Genomic DNA, 21,491 nt, shown 5'->3' on the forward strand with positions numbered 1-21,491 from the left:
TCAAACTTTCACTCCAGTTAAAATGAGGATCAGGCCCAACTCTCCATCTTGTCAGTGTAGGAAACAAATTCCTTAACAAGACAAGAATCAATAAATGGGATGGTATCAAACTCAAAAGCTTCTTCATTGCAAAGGAAACAATCAAGGCTGTTAAGAGAGACCCTACAGAACTGGAGAAAACCTTTGCCACCTGCACCTCAGATAGAGCATTTAATCCTCAGGATATATAACGAACTCAAAAAACTTAACACTAAAAAACACAAATAACCCAATCAATAAATGGGCAAAGGAACTGAAAAGACACTTCACAGAAGAAGAAATACAATCAGTCAGCAGATGTATGAAAGAAAATGTTCATCATCTCTAGCAATTAAAGACATGCAAATTAAAACTACAATGAGATTTCATCTTGGTCCAGTCAGAATGGCAATTATCAAGAATACAAGTAACAGTAAATGTTGGAGAGGATGTATGGAAAAAGTTTCACTCATACATTGCTGGTGGGACTGCAAATTGGTGCAACCACTATGAGACTCCTCAAACTTGGACTTGAACCATCATTCGACCCAGTTATCCACTCCTCAGTATATACCCAAAGAACTTAAAATCAGCATACTATAGTGACATAACCACATCAATGCTTACAGCAGTTCAATTCACGATAGCTAAGCTATGGAACCAACTTAGGCACCCTTCAACAGATGAATGGATAAAGAAAATGTGGTATATATCCATACTGGAATATTACTCAGCCATAAAGACGGAAATTATGGCATTTGCTGGTAAATGTATGGAAACGGAGACTATCACTCTCAGTAGAATAAACTAATCCCAAAGAACCAAAGGACAAATGTTCTGATATGCAGCTGCTAACACACAATAAGCGGGGAGGGGTGCAGGGAAGAAAAGAAGTGCATTGGATCAGACAAAGGGGAATGAAGAGAAGGAAGGGGTATGGGAACAGGAAAGACAATAGAATAAATTGGACATAACTTTTGTATGTTCATATATGAATACACGACCAGTGTGACTCCACACCATGTACAACCATAAAAATGGGAAGTTATACTCCGTGTATATATAACATGTAAAAATACACTTTACTGTCATGTGTATATATAAAAAAGAATAAAAATTAAATTTAAAAACAGAATACAAATAATAAATGCTGGTGAGAATGTGGAGGAAAGGTCCATACACTGCTGATGGGACTGCACACTACTACATCAACTATGGAAAAGTATGGAAATTCCTCAGAAGACTAGGAATAGAACCTCCATATGACCCAGCTATCCCACTCCTCAGTATTTATCCAAAAGAATGAAAATCAGCATACTGTGGTGATATAGGCATATCAATGTTTATATCAGCACAATTCACAATAGTCAAGTTATGGAACCAGCTGAGGTGCCCATCACCTGAACAGATGAACGGATGAAGAAAATGTCACACACATGTGCACACACGTGTACACACACAACAGTTTAACTCAGCCATAAAAAAAGAATGAAATTCATTCATTTGCTAGTAAATGAATGGAACTGGAGAGCATCACTGTGGATATATACCACATTTTCTTAATCCATTCATCTGCTGAAGGGTGCCTTGGTTCCATAGCTTAGTATCATGAATTGAACTGCTGTAAGCATTGATGTGGTTATGTCCCTATAGTATGCTGATTTTAAGTCCTTTGGGTATATACGGAGGAGTGGATAACTGGGTCAAATGATGGTTCAATTCCAAGTTTTGAGGAGTCTCCATACTGCTTCCCATAGTGGTTGCACCAATTTGCAGTCCCACCAGCAATGTATGAGTGAAACTTTTCCAGGAAATCAGACACACTCAAAATCAAAGGTCAAAGATTTGCTCTCAAATAAGGAAATAAAAAGCAGGACCCCCAGGAAAATAGATGGGAGATGAGTGGAGCAGAGAAAGGGGATTGAAGGGGAGGGAGGAGGAATGGGTAAAGGCAGGAGCTGCAGAATGAATTTGACCAAATTATGCTATGGATATATATGAATATACCAAGATGAATTTCACCTCTATGTGTATCTACTAAACACCAATTATAAATAAAAAATAAGTAGAAGACAAGTAGAGTAGAGGACGAGGAACAGGAGGAAGGAATAGAGGAGGGAAAGTTGAAGTACTGGGGATTGAAATGGAGCAAATTTTATATCTGTGTACACACACACAGAGAGAGAGAGAGAGAGAGAGAGAGAGAGAGAGTGACCAGCTTCATGTTTAGAACCTAACACTGATGTTAATAGCAATTATGTCACATTTTTTCTTAAACAGTATCTCTAGAAGTACCCACAACTTTTGTGTTAGTGTTATTCTGAGCTCCAGAGCATTCGATTCCTGCTTTCTTCTTATTGAAGATGAGCTGATTTAGTCTACTGAATCCCAAAGTAGTCTCTGGGCAGATTCAAGATTATTTTTCCAATTATTCTGTCATCAAAAATAATGTGAAGTCACACATTTTTTGTGTGGCCTGAGCTTACTCACTTTCCATAGCCCACCAATGTTTCCTTACATTTGAAGAACTAAATATCTCCTGCTGAACATACAGCAGAGTATCAAAAAGTGACAGAACTATTCTAGAGGCACTTTCTCTTTTAGGCATTGCACATATGATCAAGAGAAGGTTGCACTACTGAATCATAACACTGCACCAAAGTGGGGGGGTACAAAAATGAGCAGATGCTGTGAGCTGATTATAAGAGGGAACAGGCAGCTTAGAGAGTGCTGGGAACTGAAAAATGTGACTCAAGAGTTTCTGTCTCATCAGTAATGCTCACTCAAGCACACTCTGCACTCAGGAGACCAAAAAAACAGAAAAAGTATGTCTAGTGTACTGTGTACTACTTCTCAGAACCAAAGTACTCATGGCACCTTGTCCTCTCTAGAATTTTCATTTATTTAATACTGCCTTGAAGACCTGAAACTCTTTCTCAAGAGTCAGAAGACCAAAAAAAAAAGGACATATGAATGTATCTTGCAAAGTTTGGAACACTAGCTACTTCTAATAGCTGTAATCATCATGGTCACCACTTGGGGAGTGGTAAAGGATGGGCTGAGGACAAGCCAAGAAATCAGGGAGACTGGGTGGTAATGATGAGGACCAGCCAAACCTGGAAGGACAAGGGCAGATTTGGGGATTCCTTGTGTGTGGAATTTGGAGGGCTGGAGTTTGACTTGGGGAATCAGAAAAGGCCAATAAGACATACAAGGCTGGCAAGACATGGTGTCACTTCTCTGGCAGCTCTCTGCAGCCCCTGCACACGGGCAGCAAAGCCTGTGGAGGCCAGTGCCCCAGGGCTAGGGTGACTGCTTGTGTGATGTCCTAGAAAAAAAGGGGATTGGGAGTGAAAGTGGAAAGGCTGATCTTTTCTAGACTCAGGAGTATACAACTAAGACCAGGAAGGACCAGGGAAGAAGGCAATGTCAGTCAATGAAAGAGCACAGGGAGGCTAATAAGTGGTTCAGCAGGTGTGAGGAAGGGAGACAGGGCAAGTCGGGAGGTTAGAGGGAGAACGAGCAGGTCTCTTTACTTTCAGCACTTTAGATGAGCGTTGAACAGTTTGACTGTCTTAACAGTCTTTTCTCCCTCAGCTTTCAAGATGGTCAAAAGAATAAGCCATCCATGAGCATCAGATGCTCAAATCTGCATACCAAAGATACAGATACTTTAGCAGGGCCCAGTGGAGCACATCTGTAATCCCAGAAGGTTGGGAGGCTGAGGAAGGAGGATCGTGAGTTCAAAGCCAACCTCAGCAATTTAGTGAGGTGCTAAGCAATTCAGTGAGACCCTGTCTCTAAGTGAAATACAAAAATAGGGCTGGGGATGTGGCTCAGTAGTTGAGTGGCCCTGAGTTCAATCCTCAGTAACCCCCCCCCAAAAAAAAGATATACTCAAATGTCTCCAATGCCAAATGCAAATGGTACAGCCAAATTCTAGTACTGATGCTATTAAGGATATTTCATCATTGCTGAAAGTAACTGTCTAATTGGGGACATCACTAAGGTCTGCTGTCTGCACATTCCTAGTCTCACGTACTCCTTTCCCCACCCACTTTTATTTCTCAAAACTTCTTCCTCTCTAGTAACCACTCATGGTCTGTCCTCTTCCTGGTCTCATATCTCCCCCACCCCACCCCAGCTGCATGTGCTTTTGCACCAGCCTTGCAGCACCCAGTGACTTACTTCCTTTCTGCATTCCTGTCAAAGCCCGACCTGAAGGTCAAGTCTATTTTCTTCCAGCCTCCCAAAAGCAGAAGTTTCATGTGATTTGTCTTTATACCTTTGGTGCTCTATACATTGGAGGTTCTAAACAAATCCTGACAGAAAGGAGAGAAATTATTTGAGCCATGCATACACATGAAAAAATCCATTTTGAATTGGTATCACACCTTCCATATCAACAAAATCCAGAAGGGCATTTACCCATCTACCAAATATTTGCTGCCCATTCACTCTAATTCAAATAGCTCCCTTTCTGTACCCCTGTTACATACGGGCAACTCTGCAGCAAAATTCATGCTGCATAGAATGCATGTGACAAAGGGTCAGGGCCTGAGTTTTATTTTCCTTTGAGTCTTTGACATCTACTACAAAGCCTAATAGTTAGCAGGCAACCTAATGATTTAGTTAATCGACTCACATGCATGAAACCAGAGACACACAGAAAGCAGATAATCCAGAAGCCAGCTGCCAAAAAGCAAATAATCTGTAAACTAATTAGACTATAAAACAAATGAAAACAGGTACCATTATTTTAAATATATTTTCAGTGCAAAATAATACAGTGTCATTTTGCATTTACAGAGCATGCCTGGCTTTTTGCACTTTCCCAATCATTTCCTCATGCAATTCACTGTATACCCACTGTGTTTGGCAGCTAGAACAGGAAATTTTTGCTGAATTTGGAATTAGGACAGTTGGATTCAAGTCCTGTCTTCACCACTTCCTGTCTGTGTGACCTTGAGAAAAGCCCTTTAGCCATTATGCCTCTAAATTTCCTCCTCTGTAGAGTGGTGATAAGATCTTCTTCCTGCCTCACAGGCTTTTGAGGTTGGGGAATGGAAGGCAGAGGTGGAAGGAAATAATCTTACTCAGTACCTACTGTGCACTAGGCACTGAAATATATTATTTAATTCTTGCCAAAATTCTGAAAAGTTAGGTTTCACTATTTTTTTGTCCATCAGATGAGGAAACTGAGATTCAACAAATAAAGTAACTTTCCCAGGGTCCCCATATCATTAAGTGTCATGACTGGGACTCCACCCAATCTTCATGAAACCATAAAACTTCCAAATGAGACTATACATGTATCTGCTACTATTGCTCTAAGGGTACAAGGCAGAGGCAAAGAGAAGCAAATATCATGAGGTCACACAGCCTGCTGGGACTAGGACCTAGTTCTCCAGATTCTTGACCTGAAGCCTTTTCATCTAACCATACTGCCTTGATGATCCCAGGAAAAGGCAGAAAGGGACATGATGCTTGTTTAGTCAGACCAGCTGTTGCAGATCTATTTTAAAACAAGCACTTTGAAAATCATGGAAGGTGAGTATCAAGTATATCATTAAATATTCCATATTAATTGACCTTTTAGAGAACTCCCATGTGAGTAGCATATGCTGCTGGCTTCCTGTTACGTAAGCAGCTTACAGGCTAGCTGCAACCCTTGCAAAACATATTTTGAAAGCACACTCAGCAGCACAAAATATAATTCCAAAATAATTTTCCATGGAGATCAAAAGTAACTACCTTTTCTGTTCATGATATTGTACACTAAATGCCCAAGACTGGATAAATGCAGAATGTAAACTTATGGTTGGTCTTAACAACATGAAGGGTCTCTGCTGATGAGGTGTGGAGGGGGTGTGATAAGATTCCAAATAATAGCTAATGATGGGTTTCTATACATTGGCAAGGATAGTTAAAATGCAGAGAAAGAGATAGAAAACCATTTCAAAGCATAGCATTTATAACAACAGTGTTACTGCTTCCCAGGGAAATGTAGGCCCTCCTGAAACAAGAACAGAGTGAAACCACATGCCCAAGGCCAACTGTCAAAAGACAATATTAAAAGGTCAAAAGGGACCAGCTATATTCACTTTCTCTTTTTCTCTCATCAACTGTCCTTAGTTTTTCTATCTGATTGTATTTCCTTCTCCCATCATATCCTGCCAAAGGTCTAATCCCCATTTTTCTAAGTAGTGAGATAAATGTGTATAAAATCATTCAGGTGGTATATTCAGCATTCTGAACCAACATTATTGACTCAATATCTGACTAGTATGGAGCACTGTTATTAATAGCTAGGAGGCTCATTAGAGACCATTTCTCCAAGGAACACTGGAAAAGAACAATACAACAGAATTAAAGAAAATTCCATGGCAGGTCACCTTCAGATGTGCCAGTAGTTTTGCTGAGAGGAATTCAGTTCACCTTAAATACTCTAATTCTAATTTTAGCTCTACCATGAACTATGCAAGTTACTAAACCCCTCTTGGCCCCAGACAGTGTCTATCACTTGGGGATAAATGACAGTTCCTGCCCCATGGTGTTGTGGTAATTCAATGAGATAATGCACAGGAGGTGTGCAGAAGTGCTAACAATAGTTATAATAAAAACAGTGTCTCTCATGCACTTACATGCCAATCAGGGAGTTAATTAATTCATCTGGTCCTCACGATAACCCTACAAGGTAGACTCTTTGAGTACATCTATTTTATCGATGAGAAAGCTGAAAAACAGGATCATCCACTATCTCAAAGTCACTCTATTGGTAAGTGGAAGAATAATGTCCTCTACTATAATTAATAATGGCATTTAATGGGCAGGTATTTTGGGATTTTAATGAAATGGCTAGTGCTGAGTATCTTATTTTTTTTAAATTTATATAGATATCTTTGAAAAGCTAGTAAATGAGGAGTCATTTTCAACTCACTGATGAATTTATGCCTATTTATGTATGACTGTTATGTATGACTCCTGTGTCAACTTCCAGAGGTGTACATCAGTAAATTACCTACGATGGCCTCAAGCAAGTCATAGCCTAGAGGAAAGCAAATAAGAAAAAAAAATGCAAGATGGGTGGAGTACAACATTCCTTGCACTATGTGCACCACAACAGCGGCATGGGATCTGCTGCCTCTGAGAAGCAGCCAGGGGAGACCCACTGCAAAGGTGACTCTGGAACTGAATTTTCAGACAAATGAGGAAGATATGTCAAAAAGAAAGGAACAGGAACATGCATTTACACCAAGTCATTTAACATGGCGGCTCATTCAAGAAACCATGAAGAGGTCAGGAATGCAGAATGGAGGGAGCTTGGAGAGATGATGCAGCACCAGACCATCAACCTCTGTATGCTTTCTAAGGACTGTGGATTGTATCTGTGGTCCATGAGGAACCAACAAACAGTTTTAAGGAAGTTGACTGACCACCTGCCCCCGTAGTTCAGGTCAAACCTTGAGTCACTCTCCATCACACCCAACGTTCATTAGCAAGTCTTTGCGGTCCTACTTTGAAAACATGCATTGAATCAAATGAGGGAGATGATAGCGCCTGGAAATGGAAAAGATCCAGAAGAGAAGTGATGATGCAGGGGAGAATGGGGAGAAAAGTAAAGGAGAAACTGGCCTCTGCCAGGAGCACTGTTCATTCACTCACGTTAAAGGAGAGGAAGCACCATTTCTGGACCCAGATATAGGAGGGTGGTAGCTAGAGGAGACTCTTTCTGATTTTATCTATTTTCTCAGTGGATTAGGAAGCAAGGTCATCAGTTCAGAAAAAGAGTGGGGGTCACAGGAAAGAAGAAAAGGTACTAAATAGTCATGCAGGAGAGACAAAAATATAAATGATCTAGAATGGTTCTCAAACTTTTTGGTGCCAGGACCCCTCTACACTCTTAAGAAAAGTGATTATTGAGAACTCTCAGCAGCTTTTGTTTGGGGGGCTCATATCTATCAATGTGTAATACTAGAATTCTAAACTAAGAAATCTGTAAAGAAATCTCAAGCAAGTATTCCACCACTAGCCATAGCAAGGAAATCAGCAATACCACATAGCTTCTGGAAATAGCTTCTGGAAATCTCTACCATGCACTTTTTAGAAAGTTAGAATTCACAGACAAATAAGGTCTGAATATTATAAAGAGGCTTTGCCTTATAGAATCCCTAAAAGCATCCTGGGAATTTCCAGGAGTCCTTGGACCCTACTTTGAGAAATATTATGAGATGACTGGGTAGTGTATGGTGCCCACCTGAAGTCATAAATTTAAAGTGAGAGAAGTCAATGTAGCATGGGTTTTCCTCCCTCATCTCAGCTGTAGGCGGGAAATAAGTAGAAAGTTGGATTTGACCAGAATTGTGTTTACCCAAATGAGCAAGATAAATAAAAGAAGCCAAGGAAGTAATTATAACAGCTATGGTATTTAAGCTAAGTAGGAAGGAAATGAAGCCATGAAGGCAGTGAAGAGGTGGTAGAAGCAATGAGTTCAAAAGATTGGTGGACTTTAGGTATTAGTAGAATAAGCCATAAAGAAAGGGGTAGTGACAGAGTGGGCAGCTTGAATCTGAGAAGCTGGAGGGTAACTAGTAGTAACTTCAAGCCCAAGGTCTCCCTCTGAACTTGCTCCTTTTCCCTCTGCATCTGCCCCTCCTCCATCAGTCACACAAGCCTGAAATCCGGGGCTCAGCCTAGATATGGTCCACTCTCTGCAGGAACAGGTCCCCAAGTCCTATCCATTCCAACTCTTCTCTAATCTTTTGTGTACACACCTCTCTCCCTCCCTCCCTCCCTCCCCCTCCCTCCCTCCTCTCCTGGCCCCCTCCTCTCTTGACTGGACTTTAGCCATAGTTTTACTAATGCTCACTTCTGCTCTGTCCAATCCATTCCAACTTTTCTGTGAGTGAATTTTTTTCTCCAGTGATCAGACTCCACCCCTAAAGTGACTATAACAATGGAGGCAAGGGGCATAAAAAAAGCAGACCTAGAACGTCAATGTGAATTTGGTGCCATCATGATAGAGTCAGACCATGGATGTCATGAGATGATCCGGGGAAGAGAATATGAAAGGAAAAGACAACTAAAGAGAAAACTTTAACCTGTTTAAGGAAAGTTTAGACAGAGAAGCTGCCAAAGGAAGCTGAGAATGAATAAGAGACAGGAGAGAACTGGAGCATACAGAACGGTGAGAGTAAAGGGGAGACGGTGCTTTGGGAAAAAGGGAACGATCAGTAACAGACTATACAGAGTTTATGAAAAATAATAAAAGGATCCATTGCATTTGAAAACTAGGAAAGGTATAGAATCTATGTTGAATAAACCCATTTGCAGGACAAATACAATATTTTCCATCTTTAAAAAAATAGCTCTGTTTTCCTCACCTTGGCAGCTGAGGGACTGTACCTCATCAACAAAGTCACAGTGATTCAGCTTGTGCCACTAACTACACCAATAGAACAAGTGCTCAGGATGCTTTATGGTGCCATGATACTATACCTGAGAAGACCCTGACAGGTTATGAGTTTAAAATTATGTTGGAAAATTCCAAGAATAACCTAACAAATGGCAAAAAGATTATGGGACGACATTCTTTTTGGATAATGGTGGGAGGTTTTGTTTGTTTGTTTGTTTTGATCTCTCCCTTCTATGTAACCCAATGTCTTAACCCAACTTTTTCTCTTCTTTCTACACTACTCCCAGATGATACCATCCAATCTCATGATTTTAAGCACCATCTACACCTTGATGACTCCCAATTTATATCTACATACCAGACTTCTTCAATTGCCTGCTCAGCATCTCCATCCAGATGTCTATGGGCATTTCAAACATAACTAGCTCCAGCTCCTACTCCTTTCCTCCTACACAAACCCTCAAAACTATTTTCCTCTAGTCTTTTCCATCCCAGTAGATGGAAACTCTATCATTCCAATAGCTGGGTTCAAAGCTTCTGGAGCCATTCTTTGCAGGGAGTGGTGCAGGTGGTACTGGGGATTTAACACAGGGGTGCTTGACCATGGAGTCATATCCCCAGCCCTTTTTATTTTTTGAGATAGGGTCTTGCTAAGTTGCTCAGGGCCTAAGTTGCTGAGGCTAGTCTAGAACTTGAGATCCTCCTGCCTCAGCTTCCCGAGCCACTGGGATTACAGTACTAAAGTCATTTTTGATTCCTCTCTTCTCATAACACTCATGTGAGTTCATCAATAGATCCTTGGCTGGACCTTCAAAATACATCCAGAGCTCTTCTATTTCATATCCATTGCTGCTGCTGCTGCTGCTGCTTTGGTCAGAGAAACCACATCTCTTGTCTAAATGGTAGAACTCTCCCAACTGCCTCTATCCTTGCTGCTCCACAGGCTACTCATCATATGGCAGCCAGAGTGACTCTGTTGAAAAAGTTACTGAGGTCACAACATGCCTTTGCTCAAACTTCAGCTGGCTTCCCATTTCACTCAAAGTGAAAGCCAAAGTCCTTATAAGGCCCCTAAACCCTAAAAATTGGGTTCACATTTTCTCTTGACCTCATCCCTACCACTCTTAGCCACACTCATTCTCCCCCAGCCTCCCTTGCCTTGCTGGTCCTCCACTGTGCCTGCAGTTAACTACCTCAGGACTTTTGCATTTCATACCCCTCTAGGAATATTCTTTTTTAAAGCATCCACATCCCTGCATTCCCTCACTCCCTTTAGGTCCCTGCCCAGCTGAAACCACAACAAAGAGGGCTTTCTTGGCTGTCTTCCACAGATCGCATAAATCACCTTTGACAAAATCACGTCATATTTCTCTCTGTTCCTTCACCTAGCTTCAAACGTCCTCATTATACATTATATGGTCATTTACTTTTTATGGTCCATCTCCTCCACTAACATGTAAATCCCTTCAGGGCAGGGACTTTGTCAAGTTTGTTTACTGTTCCAAACCAGTATCTTAATGCCTAGCACACAGTAGGAATAAGCAAGTGTTTGTTGAAGAAATCCTTAAAGTCTGAATAATTCATTTTAGGACAATTCAAAGTTAACATACTGTACACAGTGGTCAGTAAACTCATCAAATGCAGTACTACCACTCTAAGATATAATATAAAGGAAAACTTTAAATCTCAAAATAAGACTAAAATCATTCCATTAATCTCAAAATAAGACTAAAATCATTCCATTAATGACAGAGCTATGGTTGGTTTTAGGTGTTCATTGAGACCGTCTTAGCCACTGAAAATGACATCAAGCCAATAACCCCCACCCTTTCACAAGGCACCCCTAATATAGTCATCACCAGTAGGCCCATCTTCTCCAGAATCATTGGTGTGCTTTATGTCCTATCTAGAGTGTTGTTTTGGATGAAAAATAAATCTGTATTTTCAATGTCCAGTTGGATTTTACTTAATTTTAATCTTTATAATAAAAGGAACATATTAAAGTGAAACTAAAAGTGATATGTATCTCTTTTATCCATTATAAATAAAAACAAAAACTAAATCAATATTAAAAAGTACTTGTTTCTGAACTAGAGAAGATCACTGTCTAACCAAGATGGCAAGACCAAAAAGAGACTGCTGTCCACAGCCAGGAAGAACAGCAAGAGAGTGGGATCCCTGTTATGCTTCTGTTTTGAAGAAGACTGGAGTACTTACGAAGACTTCAAGAATCACTTATAACTGAGCAATCATTATTTGCATGGCTATTTATTTTTTAAATGCAAACAAGGCAGAATGCTGACAAAATGAAAAAAATCCCACTCACTGGAATAAACACCTTTATTATTAAACGAGACTAGTCACTTTATAGCCTCTTTGTGAAAAACTAAAAACAGGCAATAAGTAAAACATCAATAAATTAAAGTTTCCTTTGTCAGCATCTGCTCATAGCAGTTTCAAAATGTCATAAAACTCTAAAGTAAGAGCTTCCAGTTATTTCCTGTCTTAGAAAATCATATGCTTAAGAAAATAGTCTATATAAAATTAATATCTTCAATAGAACCTAGCTCAGGTAGACTAACTCAGATTGACTCTTAACATAGTGAAGAGATAAGTAGTGGTAATGACCTCTAAATTCCAAAGAAGAAACTGTTGGCTTGAATGTCTGGAATGTACTAGGTTAACAGATTATTCAACATACACAATGCACACAGCTGATGTAGTGGGAACCTCAGAACTTTTCCCAAGAAAAATGTATGAGGCAGGAATATTTATAGATGTCAGTCTAAAGGAACTATAAACCTTTGTGATTCTTTTAAAATTGTAATTGGAATCTATTACTCCTAAAAGTGAACATTAGGTACACAGTTATGTCTGAGCACTAAAGGCATATTAAATATGTCAACGTGTTTCATGAAGCCATTTAATAAGTCTCATATAAGGATTTAATGATGACCTATGTAATTCAAATTCATCTGTCTTGCTTCTCGGCCATTCAGAACCTTATCTCTCTACAATGTGGTAAAGAATCAACAAGGAAGCAAAAACAGGCACCACTGTATTCAGATGCTAGCCTTACCAGATTCAGGTTTGAGAACTGGACTTGATTTGGAACCCAAAAGCTCAGGGTTAGGCAATCTTATGAACTCAAAGCAAACAGCCTAAGGAAGACATTTAGCTGTCCCACTTACCTCTTTATAACCTGGTGGTTTGTCTGATAGGAGTGTAATAATCCCTTTAGGGCAAGTACCTGCTATGCTCATTGTGGTACCCTCAGTAGGGAATAGAGCTCTTAGAGAATTCTATGTGCTCAATTTTCATTAATGATGCTTATAATGACAATCCTTAGTCATCAAAAAGATTAAATTACATCTAATACATTCTAAAAGGCAAAGAGCAAAACACATTTGAAAAAAATTTTCATCCATTGTTAACAGTCAAATAAAGTTTTAAAAGGGTAATCTTCAACTGTCAAGAAAACTTGATTATTGAAAACAACTTAATGCACAACCTCTGAAAGTTTCAGGAAACTTAAGTTTCAGGAAATGTGCACAGTACCATACTATGTGCTGGTGGGCCAAAGCATCCTGACCCATGCTGCTTCCTGAGGCTACAGGCAAGGTGAAAAACAGGGATCTATGGGACTAGCTAACCAACTGACTGCAGCTTCCTGCGTAATAGAAATTTCTGCTAAACCCCTCAAAAGGATATCCAGAGTTGGGACAGTTGTTGAAGGGTCTACAATGTTAGCAATCACTATGCAGGTTTGTGTGTGGGTTTAAAACAGTTTACCTTATGTTTAAATACATATGGCTCCCACCTCTTACCTGCCTGTTCTTTCTTGGAGACTGCTCAAGGCTGAAAGCAGATGGGCAAGGGGTGTAGAATGTGAAGAGTACAGGGACCCTCACAAAACAATGACATTGAGAACCAGAGGTGCGTGTGTATGCACTCTAAATACATAATTAATAAATCGTATAAACTTTATATGATTTAATAATTATGTTCCTTCTTAAAAAGGCACTACTTGGGTTGCTAAGTAATTTAGACTGTATCAATACGGGACTAATGTGTCATAAAAGAAACTCTTCTAAGTTGAAACTGGGTTTTTACAGCAAGAAACAGAAAACAAAGATTATGAATGGTGTTATCATCCTTCTGAACAGAAACTTTCCAACAGGACCAAGAAACCACTATTCGGCTGCATTCTGACTTTTGAGCTGCTGTAAAAAGCACATAGCCTTCCAGGGCTGCATTTTCTTTAAAACCCTGACAGAGGCATCTCCGGGCAAGCCTCAGCCATGGGAGTCCGATGTATACCACATCACCTGAGCACAGGACCGAATGAAAGAAAGCGGAATCTTTAGTGAAACTTTTCATTTCCTGTCGCTGCTGAGTGAGGCTGGACTCCTTCTCATATGGCTTCAGCAGAGCTGTAAACACAACCATCCAGCTTGCCAGCTGGCCACCAGCTCAGGGGGCCTTCGGGTACAGCCTCTGCGTCCTGCTCCTTTTCCTTCCTTTGACCAGTGTCATTCCTGTTCAGATAATGGTACCAAACGCCCTCCACTTCCTAGAGTCCTCATGTATGTCATGGTTCCTCTTTCAAGAGAGCATGGGAACAAAACGCAAAGCAGAAGAACAAACTAAAAGCAAATTTACCCCATCACCGCGTTTCATCCCTTCCCAACGTTATTACAGAAGAGCTGGATCAAATTCTCTTTGTTGCCCTACACAAACACACACATGCACAATAGGTGAAGGGCACCCTAAGACAACTTCTTTCTTCCCGCCTCACAGAAAGCCTTTAAGAAATCCTTGCACCATCTCTGGACGCAAAGCTTGAGCATGCAGCTGAAGAGCTAAACCATTTTAAGCTAAGGCAGGAAAAGCTGAAGTGGTCCCTAAAGCAGAAGGCTGGGAGGCAGGGCAAGCTGAGCGCACCTAAATGTTTGCATTTACACAAAGAAATTAGCCAGATGATTAATGGGAGATACCGGCAGGAGGCGGGGGCGCCCAACCGGCCTCCTTACCTGGGACATCTGCGGCCTCAGGTTGATCTCCTTCAGGTTGATGGAGTGCGCCCGGAGGTTGTTGAGCAGCTGGCAAAGCAGGACTCCATCGCGGAGGGTCTGCGCCAGGTCAAACACCTGCGCTGAGTCCCAGGTCACCCGGTGGTTGGCAGGAAGCACCTTGCAGTGGATGAGCCACTGAGCGCACTGCTTCCATGGCTCCATGTCCGACGGCTCCCGGATTCAACCCGGCTGGGGCAGGCTGCGAGGATGCGGCCGCAGCTACCGCGGTTCCTCCGCGCCCCGCCGACGCCAGCCGCCGTCAGTCCCTTCCCCGCGCAGGTTCTAGGATTCGGGCGCCACGGCCAGCGGGATCAGGGGCGCCACGCAGAGCTCCACTCTGGTTTGGGACCCGGTCAGCTGCTGCAGCGAGTCCCGCGCGCTCTTCTTGCGCCCCGGCCGGCTCGGCGGCGGCGACCAAGCACAGGCTTCCGACTCGCGAGCCCGGCGTCCCGCGACTGAGCATGCCCAGCGCGCCGGGCCGGTCTTGCTGCCGTCTGCGAGTCCCCAGAGGCGCGGGTGGGAGCGCTCGAGCCGCCCTGGCTTGGGGTCGGTAGCCGAGGGCGGGGCGTGGGGGAGGGGCAGGCGGAGTAGGGGGTGGTTGCTACAAAGGGGATCCCAGAGCCCCCGCCCACCCGCGAACCCTCCGATTCGCGGAGTTTACACAACCCCAGGCATCCAGGGATTTTCTCCTGGAGTAGCTTCCTGGAGAATGTGGTTAAACCCTGAAATACGTTGGGGTTCCTCGTGGGACATCCTAAACAATGGATGCAATTTTTTAAAGGGGGTGGGGGGGTCTCAGAGGAACTTCAGATTAATTGGGGCAGCCGGGCTCCCCAGAGTAGTGAAGCAAGCACAACACATCGGCCCTGAAAGTTTGAGATCGGCGCCCCCTCGCCCCTTCCAGTCCTGTCCCTTCTACAGAGAATTCCTCAGACTGTTCCTCCAAGTTAGTTTCTTCTAAAGATCTTTTGACATTTTAAAAGTATGTGTGTGAAGACCTCTGCAAAAACGACTCCACCAGGAGCCTATCTCAACACGAAGTGTTTTTCACTTAGTGCTGGTTTCTCACTACTCTCGCAGGCTCGGAACTGTCACTGTAGCAGTTCTGGCCCTTTTGCTGACCTCACAAAAAAAAAACCTGCCTGAGAAAAATAGGCCGGTGACATGGAGACCAAACTGCGCATGCGTCAGTGATTTGCGACCAGCTTTGGGAGCAAAGCGCACCAGGCATGGGCGGCTCTTGTAGGGCTAAGTTTTGGGAACCTTTGTAAAAGTTGAAACATGCCCTCTAGAACTCTTGCACCAGCGGAAGCAGTGCACTCGCTCTTCTTAAATCTTTTAGGGACTAACCCTGCCTGTTTTACTCCCAGCGCCCCTCAAAACTAAAATGTGTATAAATTATTTTTAGCAAGATGTTGCTAAATTGAACTTTCTCTTCGTGTAAATGAGGTCCTTGGTGAATCTTTGCTCTTTTAAGATGTATTCTTCTGAAATTTGTAATAAAATATGAAACCCAGTTTGGTGAGATCTTAGATTATTTTTTAGTTTTATTAGATATCTGTAGCTTGAATTTTAATTTTAAATCATATTGACTTTATAAGCAGGTCAAAATGTTATTTTTAAAATATGTGACTTTAGTTAAGGACAGGGACTATGTCCTTTTTCATTTGACTGAGGCAAGCATAGCACACTGTGTACACAGTGTTAAACAATAAATCAGCCTGAGGATTTCCTTTCCTTACATGCATCCTTCCCCAGCAATTTCCTCCTGCGTCCAGTGTAGATTCCACCAATAGCACAAGGTTTCTGAAACCATAATTTCAGCAAGACAATAGTTCCCCCTTATCTGGGAGGAATATTTTTGAAGACCACCTAGTGGATGCCTGAAATTGCAGACAGCACCAAACCCTATACTATGTTCTAAGGTGTAGTGGTATATCTCAGTTGGTAGGGCACTTACCTAGCATGCATGAGGCCCTGAATTCCATCTCCAGCCACAAACAGCTAGAAACCCTGCTAGACTGCAGCACCTTGAAAGCAGGAATAGTAACTTATTCATCTTCAAATTTCCAGAATCAACCTTGGTGCTTCTTGATGTCACAAAACAAGCACTCAATAAATGATTGTAAGTTAAGTGAGTGAATAAAGGAATAAACTAATGAGCTATAATCATCCTTCTTTCTCCCAGTCCCTAGTTCTGTCTTCCTCGGAGTGAAAAGATCAGAAGGGATTTGCCAGTGTTGAATAAGAGCCACATGATGTAAAAAGTCTGCTCCTGCCTGTGTGTCTCAGCCTTTCTGGGCCCCAAGTTTGGCAGGTTGTGCTATTCAGATCTTGCTTAGCCCAACACAGTTATAAGAATGGGAAATGGGATGGGTAGCATCCTGAGCTGCAGAAAAAACAACAGATGTTGAGTATCACATACTAGAACCCTTTCTGTGTTCAAACTTCAACCAGAATCAAAAGGTAGGAACTAAAGAATTCACTAAGTCACACTTCAGTTCTAATGTACATAAAGACTGAATTTTAGGATGTGAGAGTCATATGAATTCATTGCTTGGTACATCTGTATGGCACACAATCCTTGCCAATTTTTTAATTCTCATTCTTTCAACTTTTCAAATTATAAAAGAACATTTATCTACCTCCTGGAATTCAGAAACCCAAACTTATTTAATTCCTTATTTTATTTATTATTTATTTTATATCACAAGAGAAATAAATCATGGGTGGTATGCAGCATACCCTAAATCAACTTCTGAAGTATTTAAGATGAAAAAACAAATATTGTATATTGCAAACTGAAATCTAGGCTGTTGGTCTGCTGGGTTAATTTTTTTCACCTATAATGAAATGTAGCTGGATTTCATATACACATAAGGAATGAGGGCTTTAAAGTTCTGGAAATTTGATATTGTCTTAAAAATAAAACCCAGAGAACTGCAATTAAGATATGATGGGGCTAGAATGAGATTTCTATAATAATCCCTCCCTTAATAACTGTGCCCAAATCAGTGTGTACATAAAAACTTGGAGATTAGCTATAACTGAGCAGGGTGCTGTTAGTATCACAGGATTTCTTTCCTCTTCTGATCATGTTAAAGTCTGGATAATAATAATATCGGTAACAACAATGGCAATAATGGTTTTCACTCAAAATGGTTCAAACAAAAAAATTTTCTTGGGGTAATTTAGGACACACGTAACTTCCAAGGCAGCAGCTTAAAAAAGAGGATAAGATCAAGACTGCCAGTCTGTATCTTTTGCAGGGGGTGGATTAATAAAAGGCTCACTGACTAACCCATTTCCTAATAAATGAAAATGCAGTTGTTTCCCCTGTCCCCATTGTGAAGAAGGGTGGAAAGAAATGAGACTCCCAAGTTATACTTCACCAAGTCAATTGAGCCTTAGCTTTTCCAGAGCCTGTCTCACATTAAACATGTAGCAGCCCTCAAGCCACGGTTAGATATTAGTCTACTGTGGAATGTCAGCAGTGAAATACAAACGCATTAGGCTTTAAAGATGACTAAGGAGGTCAGACTTCCAGGGAAAAACTAAATGGCTCTATGCATTCCCATCAGAAATGGAGGACTTTTAATTTGTGGAACATTTACATTTCCTTTGTATGTTGGTAAAAACAAATTACCAAAGAGAATGCTCTTCATACTGAAGTGGTGAATATTAAAATCCAATGTAAAGAAACTTTTGTGGGAAGTCCTTGGTGCCCTATTTCCACAAAATCCTGTACATATCACAATGATTATACCAAGTTATTTTCAAAATAATATTGTCTGATACTGCAATTGTCATCACCCTCCTTGAACCCCCACCCTGTCCCTCATTGCAGTCCCTAGTAACAGGAAGTATACCTAACCTACATCATCTCTCCAATGCCTAGCACCCAGTAGAGGATAGGTATATGGATAGATGAGTTGATGGATGAATATATAGACAGATACATGAGCAGGTAGAAGAATAAATGCAATGAACAGGGATTTAAAACACATGATAGTAATGCCAAGAGAGAAGAAATTTCCACTTACCATTTCTACATGTTGTCCACATTTATTCTTGCCACCAGCAATGTTTTTGGGAAAAAAAAAGTGATACTGCAGGACAAATTAGCTTTACCCCCCCTGAGGAAAGTGCAGGAGTACTAGAAAGCCCATCTGTGCCATCTCCATTAAATTTTTTCTCCTTGATTTATGTTTAACAATTAAAATTCATTTGTTGCACAATTGGAAACTCTTCCCAAAAGAGGCAACATATTAAGTTAAATTCATGTCTCCTGCCTGAAGTCAGATAATCCTAACAGCAGCTGCAGCTATTTACTGAGTTTATTATGATCAAGAATACCTATTCACCTACATACTTCATATAAATTGTTTGATTTTCGGAATCTCTCAGGTAAGTACTGTAATGTATTTTATAGTTGAAGAAACTGATAAGAACTGAGAAGCTCAACTATCTTTCCTAAATTAAAGCAACTGATAAATGGCAGAGACAGTAGCATAGCCCATGTATCCTGATGCTGAGACCTGCACATTTAACCATGATGCTGTTCTGTCCCCCTGAAGATTTAGGAACAGACCAATCTCTAAGAGCAAATCCCAACAAGATGACTTTGTACACAGCTAGCTTTAAGTGCTTCACACCTGTGTGAACTCATTAATAAGGTGCAGTTTTAAATTATATTTAAATTACAAGTGAAACTTCTGGCTATTCAAATAGCAGAAAAATAATCAGATTTTTTTTTTGTTTTATTTCTTCATCTTTATTCTTAAAATGGTTCATTCAGCTGGGCACAGTGGCGCACGCCCGTAATACCAACAGGTCAGCTGAGGCTGGAGAATCACAAATTCAAAGCCAGCCTCAGCAAAAGCAAGGCACTTAGCAACTCACTGAGACTCCACCTCTAAATAAAATACAAAATATGGCTGGGGATGTGGCTCAGTGGTTGATTGGCCCTGAGTTCAATTTCCAATACCCGCCCCCAAAATGTTCCATTCATAAGCGTCTCTCAACATTTCTGTAAGCATTCTTTCTGTTCTTTTCTGATGTGACCATTTTGTTTTGCATGTTTTGTTTCCTACTGACATGAAATTTTGAAATGCTATGCTTTATAGAATACCTGTGGTTTTCTTTTGACCATCAGAATCATGACAACACAAGATGAATTCAAGATAAAGGTTGACAAGTTTTTCTAGGAATGGACGTGAGAAAACTACAAAGCATCAGAATTGAAACCTAATATGCTGTTTTAGTCAGCTTTTTCACTGGTATGACTAAAGGACCCAACAAGAACAATTTTAGAGAAGGAAAAATTTACTCAGGGGCTCACAGTTTCAGAATTCTCCATCCCTAGAAGGCTAGCTACATTCCTCAGGGATCAAGGTAAGGCAGAATATCACAGCAGAAGAGTGTAGTGGAGGGAAGCAGCTCACATGAGGAGGGAAGAGGAGGGGAGGGGAGTGGAGGGGAGGGGAGGGGAGACCCCACCTGCCTCCAGTTACTACTCAATTAATCCCACCAGAGATTAATTCACTGATTGGGTTAAGACTATAACCCAATCATTTCTCCTCAAACCTTGCATTGTCTCATACAAGTGAGCTTTTGGAAGACACCTCACATCCAAATCATAACACATGCCTTATTAATCCCATGCACATGTACATAGACACTCACACATTTGTATACTTTTGCAGAATGTTTATGCTCCACTTTGCAATCTTGGCATTAGGTTACCTGGAAAAATCGTAAATTGGTTTTTATTGCACATGCAAATCAAAAAAAAAAAAGGCACTCCCATACCACACTGAAAGAACTGCATCATCAGAACAAAAAACACAGTGAAGTCTCCATTTTCAAATTGTTTTGCTATAATTTGGCTATAATGTTCAAGCTGTTCTTAAGGAAATTTCCTACATTTAGGAAATAACTCACATGTTCAGCTAACTTTCTTTTTCTCCTTGCTGACAGTTCTCGGGAAGTACAATTCAGATATATTTAAATCAGAATATAGCATTAAAGTGTAAAAAAGAAAAATAAATCTGGAAATAATCAATCTGAAGGAACAATAATTCAAATTATTTTAAAGAGAAAATAGCATGAAATCGGCAGACTTGAAAATAGGATAATTAACTTATATATATTAAAATGATCAATACAATATAAAAAGAACAGTCATTATAAAAATGGAAAATTATTGCCCCTTGCAAAAGAAAATTCTGCCAATCAAATCTAATTTACCAAAATGCAAAACCATTCTTATAAATTTTACATGGGGTTATAGGGTAAAAGTAAAACAGAACTCTATGCAAATTCTATAAAAATTTAGTCAGCACTATGAAATGAGGGTATGAAAGATGACACACACTAAGCACCCTGAATCTTCTGTGTTAAATGTCAACTACTATGGCTGTGGAAATGAGAATAGACTTATGAACAAGCACTGAGCTGGAAGGATTGCTAAGGAGGCAGAACAAATACCTTTTGCAGGAGGTCTGCTGTAAATTTGGAAAACACACCAGTAAGTGAAGGCTGACATCTGCTAGAACCCCAACATTTCCACATTGTGTCCCTTTCCTTGAGTCTATTTAAACATTATTCTAAGTGCAAGTACCAGGAAGAACTTCCAGGATGGGTCAAAGTACAAAAATATTAATAGTAATGTGATTTTAAAGTAGCAAAAAGTTAAAAGCATTAACTAAAACCCCCAAATGTCCTAAGGAACTCAAACAACTTAATAACAATTAAAAAAATGACCAACTTAAAAATAGGCAAAGACATGAATAGACATTTCTTTAAAGAAGACAACATATGGCCAGCAGGTATATGAAAACAAAAATGCTCAAGATCACCAGGAATCAGGGATATGCAAATTAAAGCCACAATAAGCTATCATCTCAAGCATGTTGAATTGATTATTATAAAAACACAAAAGATAAGTGTCAGTGAGGATGGGGAGAAATAGAAACACTTGT

At 40.6% G+C, this 21,491-nt stretch overlaps 1 protein-coding gene across 1 annotated transcript in view; it reads right to left on the reverse strand.

The window, feature by feature from the left end:
- Positions 1 to 14,988, reverse strand: part of Vav3 (vav guanine nucleotide exchange factor 3) — a 357,523-nt gene extending 342,535 nt beyond the window's left edge. The window contains exon 1 of the mRNA XM_046427576.2: positions 14,467 to 14,988. Coding sequence (XP_046283532.1) covers positions 14,467 to 14,670 — 204 coding nt within the window. The 5' untranslated portion in view covers positions 14,671 to 14,988. The remainder of the gene's footprint in view (positions 1 to 14,466) is intronic.
- Between the last annotated feature and the right edge of the window lie 6,503 nt (positions 14,989 to 21,491).

The sequence above is a fragment of the Marmota monax genome, unplaced genomic scaffold (genome assembly GCF_021218885.2).
Source record: "Marmota monax isolate L192 unplaced genomic scaffold, Marmota_monax_Labrador192_F-V1.1 WCK01_AAM20220418_F8-fsc00184, whole genome shotgun sequence".
In the NCBI taxonomy this organism is placed as follows: Eukaryota; Metazoa; Chordata; class Mammalia; order Rodentia; family Sciuridae; genus Marmota; species Marmota monax.